General features: G+C 37.9%; 2 protein-coding genes across 5 annotated transcripts; one reads left to right on the top strand and one right to left on the bottom strand.

Moving 5' to 3' along the window:
* Window positions 1–4243: 4243 nt before the first annotated feature.
* commd5 (COMM domain containing 5) lies at window positions 4244–9805 on the top strand. 2 transcript variants are annotated; one of them, XM_048176825.1, is made up of 7 exons: window positions 4244–4442; window positions 5617–5771; window positions 6789–6817; window positions 6978–7028; window positions 7113–7208; window positions 8480–8555; window positions 9410–9805. In XM_048176825.1, the coding sequence occupies exons 1-7, from the start codon at window positions 4259–4261 to the stop codon at window positions 9509–9511; spliced, it is 693 nt and encodes a 230-aa protein (XP_048032782.1). In that variant the 5' UTR covers window positions 4244–4258; the 3' UTR covers window positions 9512–9805. The 2 variants fall into 2 exon arrangements, with proteins under 2 accessions (XP_048032782.1, XP_048032783.1); XM_048176826.1 differs by lacking the exons at window positions 8480–8555; window positions 9410–9805 and adding an exon at window positions 7662–8399 and having other exon boundaries at window positions 7113–7253.
* Window positions 9806–11201: 1396 nt separating this feature from the next.
* Window positions 11202–17952, bottom strand: gpr174 (G protein-coupled receptor 174). 3 transcript variants are annotated; one of them, XM_048176971.1, is made up of 3 exons: window positions 17619–17952; window positions 16367–16506; window positions 11202–12760 (listed from the first exon to the last, which is right to left on the bottom strand). In XM_048176971.1, exon 3 carries the CDS (start codon window positions 12506–12508, stop codon window positions 11525–11527), a length of 984 nt encoding a protein of 327 aa, XP_048032928.1. In that variant the 5' UTR covers window positions 12509–12760; window positions 16367–16506; window positions 17619–17952; the 3' UTR covers window positions 11202–11524. The 3 variants fall into 3 exon arrangements, with proteins under 3 accessions (XP_048032928.1, XP_048032927.1, XP_048032926.1); XM_048176970.1 differs by having other exon boundaries at window positions 16415–16506; XM_048176969.1 differs by lacking the exon at window positions 16367–16506.
* Window positions 17953–18184: the final 232 nt, after the last annotated feature.

Raw genomic sequence — 18184 nt, 5'->3', positions numbered from 1 at the left:
TGACTAAGTTACAGGCAGAATTTGCTGACGTGCTTTCTCCCCTACCGGGTCGTACAGACCTCATTCAGCACCACATCGAGACAGAGCCGGGCGTGGTTATTCGCAGCCGGCCATATAGATTGCCTGAACACAAGAAAAAAGTAGTTCAGGAAGAATTAGGGGCAATGCTTGAAATGGGAGTAATAGAAGAATCCAGCAGTAACTGGGCGAGCCCGATAGTTTTGGTACCCAAAACGGACGGCTCAGTACGGTTCTGCGTGGATTACCGCAAGGTGAATGCTGTGTCGAAATTCAACGCATATCCAATGCCACGTGTGGACGAATTTCTTGACCGGCTTGGTACAGCTCGCTTTTATTCGACATTGGACTTAACGAAGGGATATTGGCAGATCCCCTTGTCGCCTTTATCCAAAGAAAAGACAGCTTTCACGACGCCGTTTGGATTACACTAATTTGTTACTCTTCCGTTCGGGCTGTTCGGGGCACCGGCCACCTTTCAGCGACTCATGGATAAAATTTTGCGGCCCCATGGTGCATATGCTGCTGCTTATCTGGATGATATTATTATCTTCAGTAATGATTGGCAGCGGCATATGCAGCATTTGAGGGCCGTCCTGAGATCGCTGAGAGGGGCCGGGCTCACGGCCAACCCAAAGAAGTGTGCGATTGGGCATGTGGAAGTAAGGTATCTGGGCTTCCACTTGGGACATGGACAGGGATATTATAGAAGGTTTGTACCTAATTATTCGGACCTCACCAGCCCTTTGACTGATCTGACTAAAAAGGATGCTCCAGATACGGTCCAGTGGACGGAGCTATGCCAGCAGGCCTTTACCCAGGTGAAGGCTGCTCTATGTGGCGGGCCATTGCTTCACTCTCCTGACTTTTCTCTCCCTTTTCTGTTACAGACTGACGCGTCGGACAGAGGGCTGGTTGCTGTCCTGTCCCAGGAGATAGAGGGGGAGGAACGGCCGGTGCTGTACATTAGTCGTAAGCTCTCTAAGAGAGAAGCTAAGTACAGCACCGTGGAGAAGGAGTGTTTGGCCATCAGGTGGGCCGTCCTCACCCTCCGCTATTATCTTCTGGGACGGGGATTCACCCTCTGTTCGGACCACGCTCCCCTGCAGTGGCTCCACCGCATGAAGGATACCAACGCGCGGATCACTCGTTGGTATCTAGCTTTACAGCCTTTTAAATTCAAGGTGATCCACAGGCCGGGTGTTCAGATGGCTGGTGAATGAGCGGGTTAAACGCAAATAACGAACACCTGTCTTTGATTACAGTGATTGGCGTGGAGAAAGGATAAAACGCCAGGAGAAGCAGGAGTGTGTGAGAGAGAGAGGGACTGCTGACTGGGAAACACTCGATCCTGGAGAGGAGCCTTTTTGAGTGAAACTTTATTTGTGTTGTTTGAGATTTGTTGTGCATGTGCACTGTTCTTTATTTTTGAGGAAATCTCAGTCAGCAGTCAGTCAGCCGACCCTTGTCGTCTTCCTTCCCTACGAACTTTGTTCTTTTACTACATTATTATTTATATTGTAGTTGCTAATTGTTGTTTTGATTGTCACAATATAATTCCATAAAGAATGAATTTTACAAAAATAATTTTTTTTCAAAAATAAACATTAATTTAGTGTTGTCAAAAATATTGATATTTTGATAGAGAAATATCTGAAAGGACTCCAGTTCCAGTATACGCCGACAACAGCTGCTGCGTCATTCTGTGTCCCGGCTCTAACTTTTGATTTTGTTCATATTTTTTCTGTAGAAAGACAAATCAAAATATTAAATGCCACAGATGAATATTTACTGAGTAATCACTATTTTCACCTGAGATTTGGAGCCAAATTAGAGGGGTGTAAAAATGACTTTATAAAGATGGCAGCATCATTATTTTATTTTCACACAGAGATTGGTAGATCTATTAGTGAAATCTGTTGACTTTATCAATCTTTGTTTCATTATATGCCAGTTTGCATGCCTGTAACTCAAGAAGTATTAAAGATATCTTAATATCCTCTTAGATTCTGGTTCTGAACAAACTTTTCTTTTGGTTTCTTCATTTTAAAGGCCCTGGATGGTTCAGATCCAGAGATATGGAGATCTTAATGTGGCTCCATGAGTAAATTGGTCAATTGTACACATTTTCAGTGGTCAAAAAGCAAATGTGGGTCACTTTGCATATAGATGATAATTTTTTTTTTTTCTTTTAAAGAGGAATATCTGAAGAACAAATAATGTTGAAACTAGAAATGTATCGTGTTTTTCATCAAGAACGAATAACACTGAAACTGTATTATTTCTCTCTATCAAAACAACTGAACACAACACACCTCTCTGAGTGCCAAAAGCAAACTTTAAAAATTTTGTATTTGCTCGTAAATTTATCTAGTAGAATAGCGACCCCTGCTGAGTGATTGCTGCCAAATGACAACCAAATCTTTTTTCCCAAATACAGCCCTGAAGAGCAGACAACAGGTCAGGGGCTGTATTCACAAAACATTTGATCTTACCACTAAGAGTTCTCCTAAATAGCAGTAAAAGTTCTTAGCTAAGAGTTTTCTCTTAAAACTAGTGATGTCCAAATGAAGCAATGAATCAGTATTGAACCACTTCATCAATTGTTTTGAAAATGAGTTCATTCATTCAAAGCTTCGTTTCAGTGACATCTAGTGGTGAAATTGTAGATAGCAATATAATGTCTGTATGAGTGTAACTAGGGTTTGTGTGAATGATGTAAATAAACCAGCCACAAATAAATAAGCCAGGTGCAGTAGGATAACCAAGGTATAATAAAGCACCTTATTAGGACTGATCAGATAAAAATGTTCCCACATTGGAGAACAGGTTCTCTTCCTAGCTGGCTCCATGATGATGATCAAACAATGCAGTGATAATAACAACTATGCAAACTCCTAATACAACAAACCCACATCTTGTGCATCATTTTGGGTGTCTATATAGTCCTATTACGCGCCTAAAAAGCTGCTGAAGCGTGCGTGCAACAAAAAATCGCGTCATGAAGCCTCTCGCGATGCGAAGCAGTATCGACTGGTCTGAACCAGTCACGTGATTCACTCAGAGAACCGAAGCAGTTGCTGCTTCGGACGTCATCGGTCACGTGTGTTTTTCCGCACCAAAGCAAGCTCCGAAGCAGTAGTTCAAGAAAAATGCTGCTTCGAGTTCGAAGCTTGTGTCGGAGCATCGGTGTCAGGCGGCCATCACTACTTAAAACCTATTCACAAAGCTGCTGAGACAAACCTTTACTAAGTTGGTCTCAGCACAGATTTAGGAGCTAGTTTTAGTGCTAAAATGCTTTGTGAAATACTCTTAGAGCAAAATTTTAGGAGTCCTAAAATTAGGACTGACATGCCCATTATTTTTAAGAGTTTCTCTTAAATCGGCAAGTTAGGAGCTACTTTTAGCCTTAAGATGTTTTGTGAATACGGCCCCTGGGCTAAAAGTAGCGCTAAAACTAGCTCCTAAATCTGTGAAACATTAGGAGTAGTCAAGAGGACACCTGAGTCACTAAGACCAAATCACAAACACTCCTAATCCACCCAAAGACACTGAACACCATTGAGGCAATAGCGACAGAGCCTTGGGTGCTCAACTTTTTCTTCATAAATGCAATACATTTTGATTTATAGATTTGAATATAGATTTTGAGATGCCAAAAATAAATCTTTAACAAATAAATAAATATTGTCTGATTACCTGTGGCAATGGTTTTCATGAGTTCACACTTACAAATGATTGAATAGAGTAAAAAAAAAAAAAAAAAAAAAAAAAAAAAATATATATATATATATATATATATATATATATATATATATATATATATATAAAAGTGTATTTGATGTGCTGTCCAAGGGGATTGAGGGCTCCAAGCTTGGAATTTAGCCCAAACCCAAAGTTATCCTCGTATCCCCAGCCGAGAGTGAGGAGCGGGTTAGCGGAGGGATGCAGAAAACTGTCGAAGTAACTATAGGCGAGTCGCTCTCGTCTGTGTGTATATTCCTCCTCTCGAGCTGATTAGAAAGACCGTTTGAATGTGTTTCTCCCAAACTTTGTTTATAAAACATCATTTGTCGCTTGAATTCTACAATCTCTTGAGATGCAGACATCCAAGAGGTGGAAAATTAACTGTATATACTAGTTTAATTAGTGACACTAACCTATTTTAAAACCTTTATGGCGACAATATGGCAACATTTTATTTTGACTACTATCGTCCTCCATAACAGCAGGTGGCGGAATGCAGCTAACAGTGTTTACCGCCGCCAATAAACACACGAGAAGAACAGGAAGGTCTCGAGGAAGAGGAGTGAAGATGAGTGAATCTGTGAGTGTGTTTGGAGGAAGAGTTCCTGCTGAGGTGGAGCTGCTGTGGAAACACCTGAAGAACCTGAAGAGAGACACTTTCACACAGATTCTCCGAGGTGAGCTTCATTATCTGTCCCGAAACACCCTCCTGCTCTCAGCTGCTGATTTCACTGCAGCTCATACATTTATAATGTTATATGTTACAGTTCATTAGTGTGAGGAGACTGTCCTGCGGCACGTGATCATACTCGCGAGAAACTTTCTTTATCTTTATAAATATTATACCGATCATCTGAACCGCAATTTAAAAACATAGTCAAGTCAAGTCACCTTTATTTATATAGCGCTTTTTACAATGCAGATTGTGTCAAAGCAGCTTTACAGTGATAACTGGTACATTATTTGGGCTGCACAGCAGAATAGTGTCAATGCAGATCAAAGCACTGTTGAATATCAAATGAAATGTTCTGCAAATGATTGTGCAGAAACAAAGAGTCCAGCTCTGCGTGCAGTAACTGCAGAAATATGGTGTTTTAGCAGCAGTAAATTTCATGAAAATATGAATCTTATTATAGCCTATGTTGGAGAATATTTGTCATTTTAGTTGTTTTCTTCTTTTTTATATAGAGGTTGTTTCATAGTTTCTGCATGTGTTCAGGATGTTTTTCATTACAAACTCTGTAGTTTATTATTATTATTATCGTTAGTGTTATTATTTTGGAAATCATAACTATGATAATGAGGAGGGCGTGGTTACCTGATTAACACGATTTGATGATGAAACTCAGTATTCTGTGGTCATTGTTAAACTTTAATGAAATATGTAAAGATACAAGGATAACTTAACCAAAGAGCTTTAACGCCTGATTAAGGACGAAGTTTTCTCTTTAAATATTTAGTTATGAATTTTAATTAGTTCGTGTTCATTAAGAGCCTGATGAAAGATCAATATCGGCGTCTTACATAAATTAGGTGTTAAATATTTGCCAGTGATATTATTAAAGCATTAGTTTTAGTAGACTGACTGACCTCTACACACACCTTGGCAATAGAAAAAAATACATTTTATAGTTTATTCGCCAGATTAATGAATATTAATCACGTTGTTTGGTTTCACTCAACTGATTTGAAATCAAAACAGGGACAGTAATAGCCAATGAGATCGTCGCTTGCGCTTTAGTTCCGCCCACTACTGGAGGATCCGGCAGCGTCTTCTGCTGGTTTTTAAAGGCTAAACTCTGTAATTTTGACAGGAAATGCAACACGGTTCATTACTCTGTTCTGTCACAGCTGTGGTGGACGCCGTTGATGGTCAGGACTGCTGTGAGGCCGTGAGGGAGATTTCAGAGAGCGGGTTCGTCTCGGAGGAGAGCTTGAACCATGTGATGGCGGGACTATATGCTCTTCTGAAGGAAGCTCTGTGTCTGCCTGCTTTAAGACAAGAGGTTTGCTTTTAACACCATGTGTGTCTGTCTCTGCCTTTCTGTGTTTACTGATCGTTTGTCTTCACTGATTCTGCAACAGCAAAGCCGCAGTGCTTTACAAATGTGTGAATCTACAAAGTGTGACAGGAACTCATTCATTGTGATCATTTCATGCAATAAAACTTACTGTAGTAGGTGTGAATTTTCACTCTTATGATTCTTCCACGTGCTAATTCTTGTGCACGCATTATAATGTGATTTCAATCCATTTTCAAGAGCAAGAAGACACGAAAGAGAACTCAATTCGGCACACACACGCACACACACACACACGCACACACACACACACACACACACATAGAGTGTGCGATACTATAGTTAGCTCTCGTGTGTTGGAGCGCAGGAAGACTCAAGTACACACTAAACTGTCACTGCAGTGTTATTTCACATTTGATTACAGTTTCTGAACCTGAACTTTGTTCAGTTTTATTTATTTGTTGTTGCCATTTTGTTATTTGTTCTTATGTTATTACGGTTTACCTTTAATAATGTTTGAAATTTATATTAGTCCAGTTGTTTTTGCAATGGCAGTTTTGTCAAAAGCATAGGAAACTGCTGATTTTCGTTCATGGACATCAGCTGCAACAAACACAAGATACAAGAATAAGACAGAATAAATGTTTTTACTGGAATCTGAAAGAAGCAGAATCGGAATCGCTACAATTAATGACCCTGATGATTCGATTATAAAACAATTCTTGAAAACTATCTTTGTTATTCAAAGTAAGAACAAAGATGCAAATAACAAATAATAGAGCAAATACAATATAACAAAAATAAATGAAATGAACAGGGTTTTCTTTGTTTTTTGTTAAGCTTCAAATGTTGTTCGGTCAAGAACAGTGAGCGATTCCCTCGTTTCTTTGGTTGTTTGATTAATAGCAGCAGGTTTATTATATTAAGACGGATTATATAAATGCACGAATCTAAAATAAACGCGTGAATTTGCTCAATGATTTTGAATTCTCTCTATTTCAGGTTTTTAATGAGGATCTCAGAGCTCTTCGGTAAGAAATGTCTTATAAAGTTCAATTATTGTATTTTTTTTTTAAGAGTAATTATTAGTATGCTCGTGAAATTCAAATAAATAGTCATAATATTTTTCCGTATTGATATGTTTGCAGTGATTTGTGTGCAGTTGTATTTATAGATGCTGTCTATCAACAGGATTCCTGAAGAGTTCCTTGCAGACGTCTCCAGTGTTGTCTTTGGAAACAGGTGAGATTTGAACAAACTTTCCGTCTTCCCTCAGAATGACTGTATTATCCTGACAAGTTCTTTAATTACTGGATTCTCTTCCAGGCAAACTTCCATGAACGTTAGTGATAGACATCAAGGGCCGAGTCTGGCAAAGTTGGAAGAGTTTAAATGGAGAGTTGATGTTGCCATTTCAACAAGGTACAGAAGTAATGATTATTTCATAGACATCTGCAGAACTGAAATGTCTTCAAAAGAATTTAAAGACATACGGTGTTGTGCCCGACGCTCGTCACACATTTCTTGGTCTTCTATATACAAAAATTCCATAATATTTTGTAAAATGAGCAGTACTTCATTTGCAGTTAAAGGAACTTGTGATTTGTGGACAGTTTGTACTGTATGTATCCGTTAGGGCTGTGCAATTATGACAACAATCATAGTCGCCAATTATATTCCTTACATTGAACACTGTATCATGATTAGAATAAAGAACTTGAGAATAAAATTTACCATTCACAGTCATCAGCTTGATCAAGTTGATCCTCGATCGAAGTGAAATTGAAAGTGCTCTTCCAGAATTATTCCTCACTGCGTCTCAAAATGATGTCCGTGAATCTAAGCTTGATCGCCTCAGAATTTGCATCTGAATAGCGCGCTCTCCGTGGCCACATTAGCGGATAATGAGATGACCCGCGATCTCTCTCTTTTCAAACGGATTAAATAAACCGAGAATATTAGTTTTCAATTTGACTTACACGATTTAAAACCTGACATTTCCACGTTTCTTCAGACATAAATCTCATTTTTGTGTCATTTGTATTCACTAAGTTAGTTAATTTTTGTGGACTGTCAGATTGGACTTCATTCAGAGCGAGACGACACATCATGTTAGTTTTGTTTATATTGCAAAAAGCAAAAAATGTTTACTGTGTGTACACAAATAAAAGAAGACATTCCAGAGTTTTTAATAATATATAACTCTTATTTGCATGTCCTAAATTGCTGGAGTATTTTTAGTCTCTTTCGCACTGGTAAGAAAAATACCGAGGTGGTATCGGCGGCGTGACCGCTGACCCCTGAGCGTTAAAGCTAGCATTGTCAGATTAATATGATTTAGACAATATTAGACCATATCTGATATATGGAATGATGGTAAATAGAGATTCAAAACAAAAGCTATACAGAGCTTACAGACGGAAACGAGGCAGACCGGAGCGAGCGATCGATCTTCGACGGTTCAGTCCTTGAATCAGGTGTTGAAGAGAGAGCGGGAACCCTGAAAACACACACAAACCTCTGAAGCCACAGGAGCTATATCTAAATAAAATGCTGTAATTAACAATGAAAAGGAAAGTGAAAAGCTTTTATATGGATTTTATTTTTTTAAATGAATTGTGCAGCTGTTGTATCAGCTAGCGTATGTTTAATGTGAGCATCACATGATTGATATTCATGTTTGTGTGGTTCAGCTCACAGGCTCGAGCGTTGCAGCCCTCCATTCTCATGCAGATGAAACTCTCAGATGGACATTTGTATCGATTTGAGGTAATGGTTCTTATACTGATTGATTACATTGTTTCGTAGTACACTGTAGTCACACCATTTCATTATTAATTTATCTGATATTTACAGATGTATCAAAAACAGAAGCCTACGAATGTTAGCAGCTGCATTTTATTGAAAAGTGCTGTAAAAAAAAATCATTTTCTGACGAATAACAAAGAGTACTTTATTAGGTCTGCTTATTTTCTGTAAACTGTATTGTCTTGCTAAAAATGCAGAACAAAAGGTTAAGCATACAAATACTCCCAAAATAAATGCAAAAATAAATATAGTTGATACTGCTCCATTTCTGCTCTCTAATGCTGCGTTCACACCGAACGCGTCTGGGGCGTCAAATTCGCTCCAGACGCGTCTAGTTGGACGCTTGAACATTTTGAAGTCAGATGCTTCAGACGCGCGTAAAATTCGCTCAATTTGTGCGTCTAAACAAAGTGTGTTCAGACGCGAATTCGCGTCATAGGAGGGGCTTTCATCTCTTTCTGCACAGATCCTCTGAATAAACACAATCTCGTCAGTTGGAAACCTGTAGCGGCAATTTAACTCGGTTATGCCGGCCGACTTTTGCTAGCTAGAAGGTGGGCTAGTATCAACGGCTAAAATCATGCAAAAAGTTTTACAACTAACCAGATTGTCCGCAAGGTCATTTTTATTCCTGTCTCGATAAAAATATAATGAATAAAATACGGTTTGTACAGTATAAAAACTATTACGCCTATGGAATGTCCTCACATTTCACAAAAACAAACTTGTGTGTGTGTGTGTGTGTGTGTGTGTGTGCGTGTGAGAGACGGAGAGAGAGAGAGATTTATTCATTTCTTTCTCTCTCTCTTTTCTAGGTTCCAGTTGTCAAATTCCAGGAGCTTCGGTACAATGTGTCTCTAATTTTAAAGGAAATGAATGACACAGAGAAGAGAAGTATTCTCAAAATTCAAGACTGATAGATTATTTAGATCAAATTGTTTAACATGTCCATGTGTAAAAGATAATATTTGTGTCAGCAGTGAGAAAAACACTCTTGATGAAAATCCCTTATGAGGTTCTTCCCAATCTGTTTTGTCTTTTCTAATATTTGGTAAATTGTATTATTTGTACTGAATTCATTTTTATAAACTGTTTATGATTTGTGCTTAATTGTGTTAAACTGATTCTTGTTTGTCAGTGTGTGGACAAGAAACACAGTTTACCGCATTTATCTATAAAAATAAATGTTATCTCTCTTATTGACATGAAAAGTTTCTTCTCACAGTCATTCTAATATTTAAAGTAGCAGTAAAGAAGGTTTTTCAGGTTGGATTTTGCAGGAAATGTCATGTTAGATCAGCTCTCCATGTCAGAAATATCAGATGTGATCGAACCCCAGACGCCGGATCCTGCCAGAAGATATCCCGTTTTGTCTGATACCCAAAAATGTAATGACTGTTTTCTGTCGGCCAGGGAAGAGCAGGAGCAGGCCATGAAGCAATGATGACAGAGTTCACTGTTTATACTTTAGAGATTATTTATATATCATATTACTATTAAATATTTTAAACATCAATGTTTGAGCGAGAGACTCAGTAGAAAACGTGAAGTCAGACAAAACTATGAACTTCGCAGCATCTACACTATCATTGAACTGATCCGAGTAACGACACTGTCTTCTGTCGATCCGCTTATAGCTGAAATGGGATGATTTAATAAAAACATATTTTTTTTCAGCATTAAAGCTGTTATTTTCCTGTTTAATAAAGTGAAGCTGCTTTAAATAATCTGAAACATCATCACTGAAATGAGCTAGGCTGATGATTTTTGAGTTTTGTCATCTTTAAATGAATTGTAGAGGCTCTAAACTCCCTCGGGAACATGTCCGTGTGTTCCAGACGTTACTGTGACCGTCAGAACTGAGAGGATGTTACTGTGTGTGTATGTGACTTTTCATTTTACTGCTTTCAAAGTTTTATAACTGTGAATTGCTTTGGGTAACACTTTGGTTGATTTTAAAAGTGCTATAAATAAAACGGTTCAGATGTAATCCGGCGTACTCTGATGGAAAAGTGGATAGTTTTAGATAGCGGAGAAAACCTGTATGTCATAGGAAATTAAGTGTATCTGAAGCAAGGTTAAAAACAATCTTAAATTGTGTCTTAACATTTGTTTCTTAACAATATAGCACCTTGATTGTTAGTTTATTACAGTTTTTAAATACATTCAGTAAAAAATATTTGAAAGTTATACTTTTATTCAGAAAGAATGCATTAAATGGATCAGAAGTAATATTTAAAGGGTTAGTTCACCCAAAAATGAAAGTTCTGTCATTAATTCCTGTTCCACACCCGTAAGACCTTCATTCATCTTCAGAACATTAAGATATTTTTGATGAAATCCAAGAGGTTTATGACTCGTCCATAGACAGCAATATAATCAACACTTTCAAGGTCCAGAAAGGAACTAAAGACATCGTTAAAACAGTCATGTGACTGCAGTGGTTCAACCTTAATGCATATACCTCTCGGATTTCATCAAAAATATCTTAATTTGTGTTACGACATGAGGGTAATTAATGACAGAATTTACATTTTTGGGTAAACTAACCCTTTAAGACTTTTACATTGTTACACAAATATATTTCAAATAAATTATGTTCTTTTGAACTTTCTATTTATCAAAGAATACTGAAAAAAAAAGATCAGTTTCTACAAAAATATGATCACTGAGTGTTTTTTTTTTTTTTTTTTTTTTTTTTTTGCCCATTCCCTGAACTTTAAGAGCAGAACAAGGTTTATTTGAGAAATGGTCTCATATCACAACAAATCATATCAATACACAGCTGAGTTTCAAAAATATTCTGCAGTCTGAAAACACATTTCTCAACAAATATGTTTGGAGTTCATCGACTGTACATTCAGAAAGTTGTTGTTTTTTTATGGCTTAAAAGCGACGTCCCTGTGCAGTCTCTGTCTGTACTCGAGGCCTCAGACATCACAGTTTGTGGAGCAAGAACCTCTGATTTGTAACTGCAAACTTTCTTGCAATTCTGGCCTGGACAGGCGACGCTTAAACTCATCGGTGGTAAAGTAGTACATCACTGGATCCAGACAGCAGTTCAGACTCGCTAGACACAAGGTAATTGGATGAACATGGAGGACTGCAAACCTAAATTTATCACTAACGGTAGCTGATTTGGCCAAGAAGTCTAAAGGGAAAGTTATGTGATAGGGCACAAAACAGACCAGGAATACACCAGCACAACTCAACACCATCTTGAGCGCCTTGTGCTTTTCCCCCGTGTCCTGCGGTACGGAAGTTTTCTCACGCAGACTCGCTGCGGTCAACCACGTGCAGGTGACCACTACAGCCAGCGGAAGAAGAAATCCGGTGATTTCTGCAGCTGTCACAAGGGATATTCCCTCTTCCATGCTGAGTTTTCTCATGGGTAGCTCGGCGAAGCAGCATTTTGCATCTTTATCTTCTTCTGCGTTTTTCCGTAGAAGAGGGAACGGCAGACATCCCAAACACACCACTAACCACCCGAATAAAGACCAGCTGCGGTCCCGCCGTCTCTTTGAGCTGCTGTAGCGCAGCGGCTGGATGATGAGTCGACAGCGTCTCACACTGATGCAGGCCAGGAAGAAGATGCTGGCATACATATTGACATATTTCACATAGAAACAGATCATGCAAGCGATCTTACCGAAAGGCCATGAATTGTTCAAATAGTAGTAGACGCGCAGAGGAAGCGATAGCACCTGCAGCAGGTCAGCGACGGCCAGGTTGATCATGAATATCACTGCCTTCTTTGTCTCCTTTATGTAGGCATAAAAAACCCAGAGCGCGAGAACATTGCCGATCAGTCCAGGAACTAGAATGACTGTGTAGAAGACTGCATAAATATGATGCTGATAATCTCGTATTGCTTGTAGCTCAGTGGTATTGCAGGAGAGGTTGCTGTCACTCATCTTCCTCTCATTTAACTGGAATCCGAGAGTTTTCCAATGAACTCTATGAATGTTGAGAGTTTATTGAGTTCAGCTTGGCATTGCACTGTAGTTTTGGGATGGCACACGTTGTTAGAAACCTCTCAGAGTCCAAAACAGCATCCAGTAAACACAAAAATACCTTATCAAAATGTGGTTATTTAAAAAATCCCAGAAATAGTCTTCTGACATTGCTACTTCCGCACAAGAGTTGTAGTTTCAATGTGTCCGGTTCTGAAAGACAGCAGAGACGGCTTAAGTTACATACAATAAAGCATTCCTATAGTCTAACATTAGAAGCAAAACTATGGGATGAAGTTAGTCTCATAATTATTAACAAAGACATGCACAGTTATCCATGAACTTCACAAAAGTTGCAAATGTATCTTATTATTAAACTCTGTTTAACTGGCCCACGACTGAACCTGGTTTCTCCCAAGGTGTTTTTTCTCCATTTTCTCACCTTTCGGAGTTTGGGTTCTTGCCACTGTCGCCTCTGGCTTGCTTAGTCGGGGACACTTAATATTCAACAATATTACTGATCTGTCTGCATTGATACTATTGAACTGAGCTGAGCTGGACGATGACATCACAGTTTTCTCCAGAGCTGCACTATAAACGCTAACGCTCAGAATAATTCATTGGTTTGAGTAGGACAGGCCGCGATAATTAGATTCTAATTATTGGACCAAAAACTTCTTCACGTAATAATCTAGAATACTGTCTAACACTTGATGGCTGCTCTGTTAAGTCCTCGTCGTCAGTTAGGAACCTGGGTGTGCTCTTTGATACCAATCTTTCATTTGAAGGCCATGTTTCTAGCATCTGTAAAACTGCATTCTTCCATCTGAAAAATATACCAAAATACGACATATGCTCTCAATGAAGAATGCAGAACAGTTAGTTCATGCGTTCATGACCTCAAGGCTAGATTACTGTAACGCTCTACTGGGTGGTTGTTCCTCCCGCTTGATAAATAAACTACAGCTCGTACAAAATGCAGCAGCTAGAGTTCTTACTAGAACTAGGAAGTATGACCATATTAGCCCAGTTCTGTCGTCACTGCATTGGCTTCCTGTTAAACATCGTATAGATTTTAAAATCTTGCTAATTACTTACAAAGCACTAAATGGTTTAGCTGAGCGAGCTCTTGATACATTATAGTCCTTCAAGTCTATTGCGATCAGTTTAAATCTAGACTAAAAACGCATCTCTTTAACCTGGCATACACATAACACATTATCTCTACTTCTATAATTCAAATCATGTCAATTACCAGAACCGGGAACACTTCCCATAACGCCTGATGAACTCGCTGCATCAGAAGAAGAATGGCGATAATATTAGTCTCTCTGTTTTTCCCGAGGTTTACCGTAGTCAGCCGGATCCAGGCCGGATCCAGATGAGATGAAGGACCTGCGCCACACAGTAGTGTAGTGCTCTCGTCTCATCCATTCATTCAAACAAGCATGCTTTACTATCAGGTACTGTTTGCTCATTCATGCTTTAATAGTGATTTATGGATGCATATAGATTTGAACTGAGCGAGAGCTATCATATGTCGATTTGTTTAATGCTGTTCACTCTAAAATTGCAGAGTTGTTCGTGTGTCCTTGAGTTACATTAACTCACTTAAATGTGGTCGTGAGGAACTGTAGCTCTGTGTTATGGGTTTTATCATTTGAGGTAGAAAGTAGTCTTATTTTGATATATAGGTTGTATCCGAAATCACATACTTCTCTACTATAATAGTAGGTGAAAAACAGTATGTGACTAAAGAAGTATGTCTGAATTCACTGAACGCACTCATAAAACAGTAGGCAAAAAGTCTGCCCGGATGTCTGATGGACACTCAGAATGATTAGTGACATTCGTCAGAGTATTTGAATGAAATATGAGTGAACCGTATGCTTAAGAAGTATTGTGAAGTGTCTTATTTACATAAATCCTGTTGTTTTCAGGAAACTCTGTTTTGTAGGTATCTTTTAAAGAAGAACCCATTTGATTTTAACTCCTTTTTCTTAAGTCCAGTTATCTTAAAGATATTTGATTAAAGGCGAGTGCACACTGTGAGATTTTGGCCTCGATTTGGTCATCTGAGACAAATTTTGAGAATCCTAAAAGATTCCTATAATCCTAGGCAAAAATCTGTAGTCGTTTTTAACTGTCGTACAGTCCGACATAAATGACAGCTGAGATCCCGCAGTGTGACACAAGGATCATGTTCGTACAGTCTGACAAGCAACAATCGTAAAGGACTGTTATAAATTGTTAAAAGGATTTAATACAAGTGTTCATTCAAGGTATTTATAATTTGTGTTTTTCAGGACTAGCACAACTATTGTTACTAACTTTTTTTGTTTTGTGGTGAATTACCTGTTTCTTTGTGGAGAATATGTGCTAATATTATTTACGTATATGCAGACTCTGTTTCCTTCTTCCTTGTAAGCATCGTGTTTTCGTCTGCGGCTGCTGGTGACTGAATTCTGTTCTGAACTGGGGTGTGAACTGTGATCAGTGGTTTTACTTCTCTTCACACTGTTCTGTCTTCTCTCTCTCACTGAAAATAAACTTGTGTCAAAGTGTTTTAGACATCTACTATTTTATGTCAAATATGGTCTCTGAGTTGTGATAAAACTGCTTGTGCAAGCGATGAAACTCACACTACAGGGTGTCGCCAGTTATCTGCCTTATTGTTTTATTAGTAGAACTATTACTTATAAGTATAAAACATAATATAATACTATAATTTTAGCATACTCTGTTCACACAGCAGGACTGTGAACTGAAAACGCAGCTGTGAGTCCTGAACATTTACAGGTGTGAGTTCGGTTGTTATCATTGACTTGACATGAGCGATAGAAATCCGAAATCCGAATCGCTGAAAAAAGCAGCAGAATAAAGATTGAATCATGAGAGACCTCTATATCCGCCGATGCCTTACTGAAATAATAAATGATCATCATTTGTGTATCATCCTCAGTTTCAGCTGAACCGCTAATGCTTACAGAGATATAAAGAAGCCCAAATGAATGAAGTACTGATCAAAACAGCTCTGTTGGGGTTTCTGAACGCTTTTGTCAACGATTTGTTGGGCAAATAGTAACTTTATCTATTCTGTGTCTTATGTTATGATGTAAGTTTGACAAAATATTAATAATATTAACTGAATTTGCTATGGTGCTAAACAGATCTATAGTGAAAGTATTTCTGAGCCACATGAGAAGAGTCAAACCACCAAAACAGTGTAAATCATTAATAAAATCATTGGCGTTTGGCTGAATTTCTTTGGCACAGTTCTGTGAGGATCGTGTAAGACAGCAGAAGAAAGTCTTAAAATCAAAACTGATCAAACAGGACACACTAAGTAAAGATGTGAATGAATGCAGGCGTATCACCTGATGCACAAACACACATATTACATGTTGCATGTACAAAAAGTGATACATTCACACAAAATATAACATTTGTATTCACAAACATGCCTCTATTTGTACAAAATGCTTCACATTCTTGTCATTCAGAATTTTGCAGACTATAATAATGTTATTGCAGCTTATTCATTATTCAAAGCCAAATGAATCAAACAGGATGAACTCAGAAAAGCGTCAGTGAATGAACACGTCACCTGATCCACAAACGCACATCTTACTTGTTGCATACACAAATTATGATACACTCAGACAAAAGAAAACATTTGTGTTTACAAACATGAATCCATTTGTACAGTTCATTTCACATGCATTGTGAATTATAAAGATAAAAGTTGAATGGAATTTGGTTGTGGATAGTAAAATACATTTGCATCATTTCTCAGGTTCATGGATAACTGTCACGTACCTTCTAAACACATTTTGCATTCCTGACCACCTGATTCAGAGCACCTACTGAGGTCTGTGTGTTTTCAGGGAGAACTGAGAGAGTTGTTTTTCATACTGTTTTCATATAGGCAAAACTCACTAGATTCACACCGAACACCCCTGAGGGCAAATGCAACACAAAGTTTTTTTTAGGTGGCTAAAAAAAAATATTTTATTATTATTCAGTATGATAATCTGGAAACCCTTTTTTTCCTTTTTGCAATTTGTCACAGTGTGTGTGTTGGTTTGTGGGTGGTGTGTGTACAAGGTTCACGATGAAAGTGTGGGAATTTCCGTGTATTACTGCACTCGTTTCAAAGTAACATATCATCCCACTTGACTGCGTTTTATAATTAATACAGAATTCATCATTTTCTGCTATTGATTATTGATGTTACTCTCTCAGACTACATAAATGATTACATGTTGAAATCCTACAAACACACAAAACCATCTATCTATAAAATATAAATATGCTGATTAGTATGGCATTTGTGATGAATATGTAAATATATGGGGGTTTTTATTTATTTTTTATAGGTTTTGGATATAGGTGGGATGGTACAAAATGTATTAAAATAATATTGTTATAAACAGTCTGTTGAAATAACTGGCCATATGAATGGACATAAAGGCTAACAGGGTAAAAGTCACACTGAGAAAGAACAAAACGCAAATTCACAGCGGAAATGTTGCTAAAACGATCAGTTTCCTGGACTCTGTTCATTGTAAAGTAATGGACAGAATAATTTTAGATGAACAATCAAAGCAGAGCCAGAACCTCAACAGAAGTCTGGGCATTTGAGATTCATATTTATATAAGCCAGTTTTATATTAGCTGATCATTGTGACAACTGAATAATATTATTTAAACTAATCTTTTGGTTGATGTATATTATTAGTAGTAGTAGCAGTAGTAGAAGTATTATTCATATTATTGAACTTCAGACTGTCTTTGGATTCAGCTTGACTTTCATATTTCTGTGTTCTTTTTTAAGAGTGTAAAAGTGAAAGATGAGATCAGCAGGCAGAGTTTAGTCTGACTGAGTTTTGAAAGCATGTAAAAAATGATGCCCCTGCGTTTGTCAATCCACCATATTCATACACCAGAAGGCCATGTGAGCATTACTCTAGTTGAGGTTCAGCCCAGTTTAGGTTTAGGTTTAGGTCTGCCACAGATAATAATGGTCTGATACACACACAGTAAAGGACAGTATAACAGAGTATCTTACCTTGACTGAGTGAATGTGGTCCCTGCATGAATGTCTGGCAGAAACACACTACAACCCATGAACATGTGACCGCAACCCAAAGCAGACAACGTTTCATCAGATAAACTCCCTGTTTCTCAATATCTATCAGTCCAACTCACTAATGGAAACACATCTTCTTTGAAACAGTTCTGACTTTTTTCCTGTATTAAAAAAAAAAAAAAAAAAAAAAATATATATATATATATATATATATATATATATATATATATATATATTGTATCCCGAGTGATGTACTTTCTGTTTCTGTGTCAGCTCACGCTGACAGTTTTTTCTTGATGTCAGTAGTTTCCTGTGGGGGAGTGAACAGCGTTCTGCTGCTTTTATACTCCTACTTCTGCTATTTGTCACAGCATTGGCTGATCGCTGCTGGTGATGAAAAAAACAACATTCTCCTGAGATAAGTTGCTTTTCTTTACTGTTTTTAAGTCATTCATAAAAAAAACAAAAACAATTCTGCATTAGATTTACATATCATAACAGACATATTGACTGGAAACTGAATATTCCAGCATTGTACACATTTA

The sequence above is a fragment of the Megalobrama amblycephala genome, linkage group LG23 (genome assembly GCF_018812025.1).
Source record: "Megalobrama amblycephala isolate DHTTF-2021 linkage group LG23, ASM1881202v1, whole genome shotgun sequence".
Lineage (NCBI taxonomy): Eukaryota > Metazoa > Chordata > Actinopteri > Cypriniformes > Xenocyprididae > Megalobrama > Megalobrama amblycephala.
The sequence above is the reverse complement of the archived record's forward strand: the minus strand, read 5'-3'. Positions and strand labels throughout refer to the sequence as shown.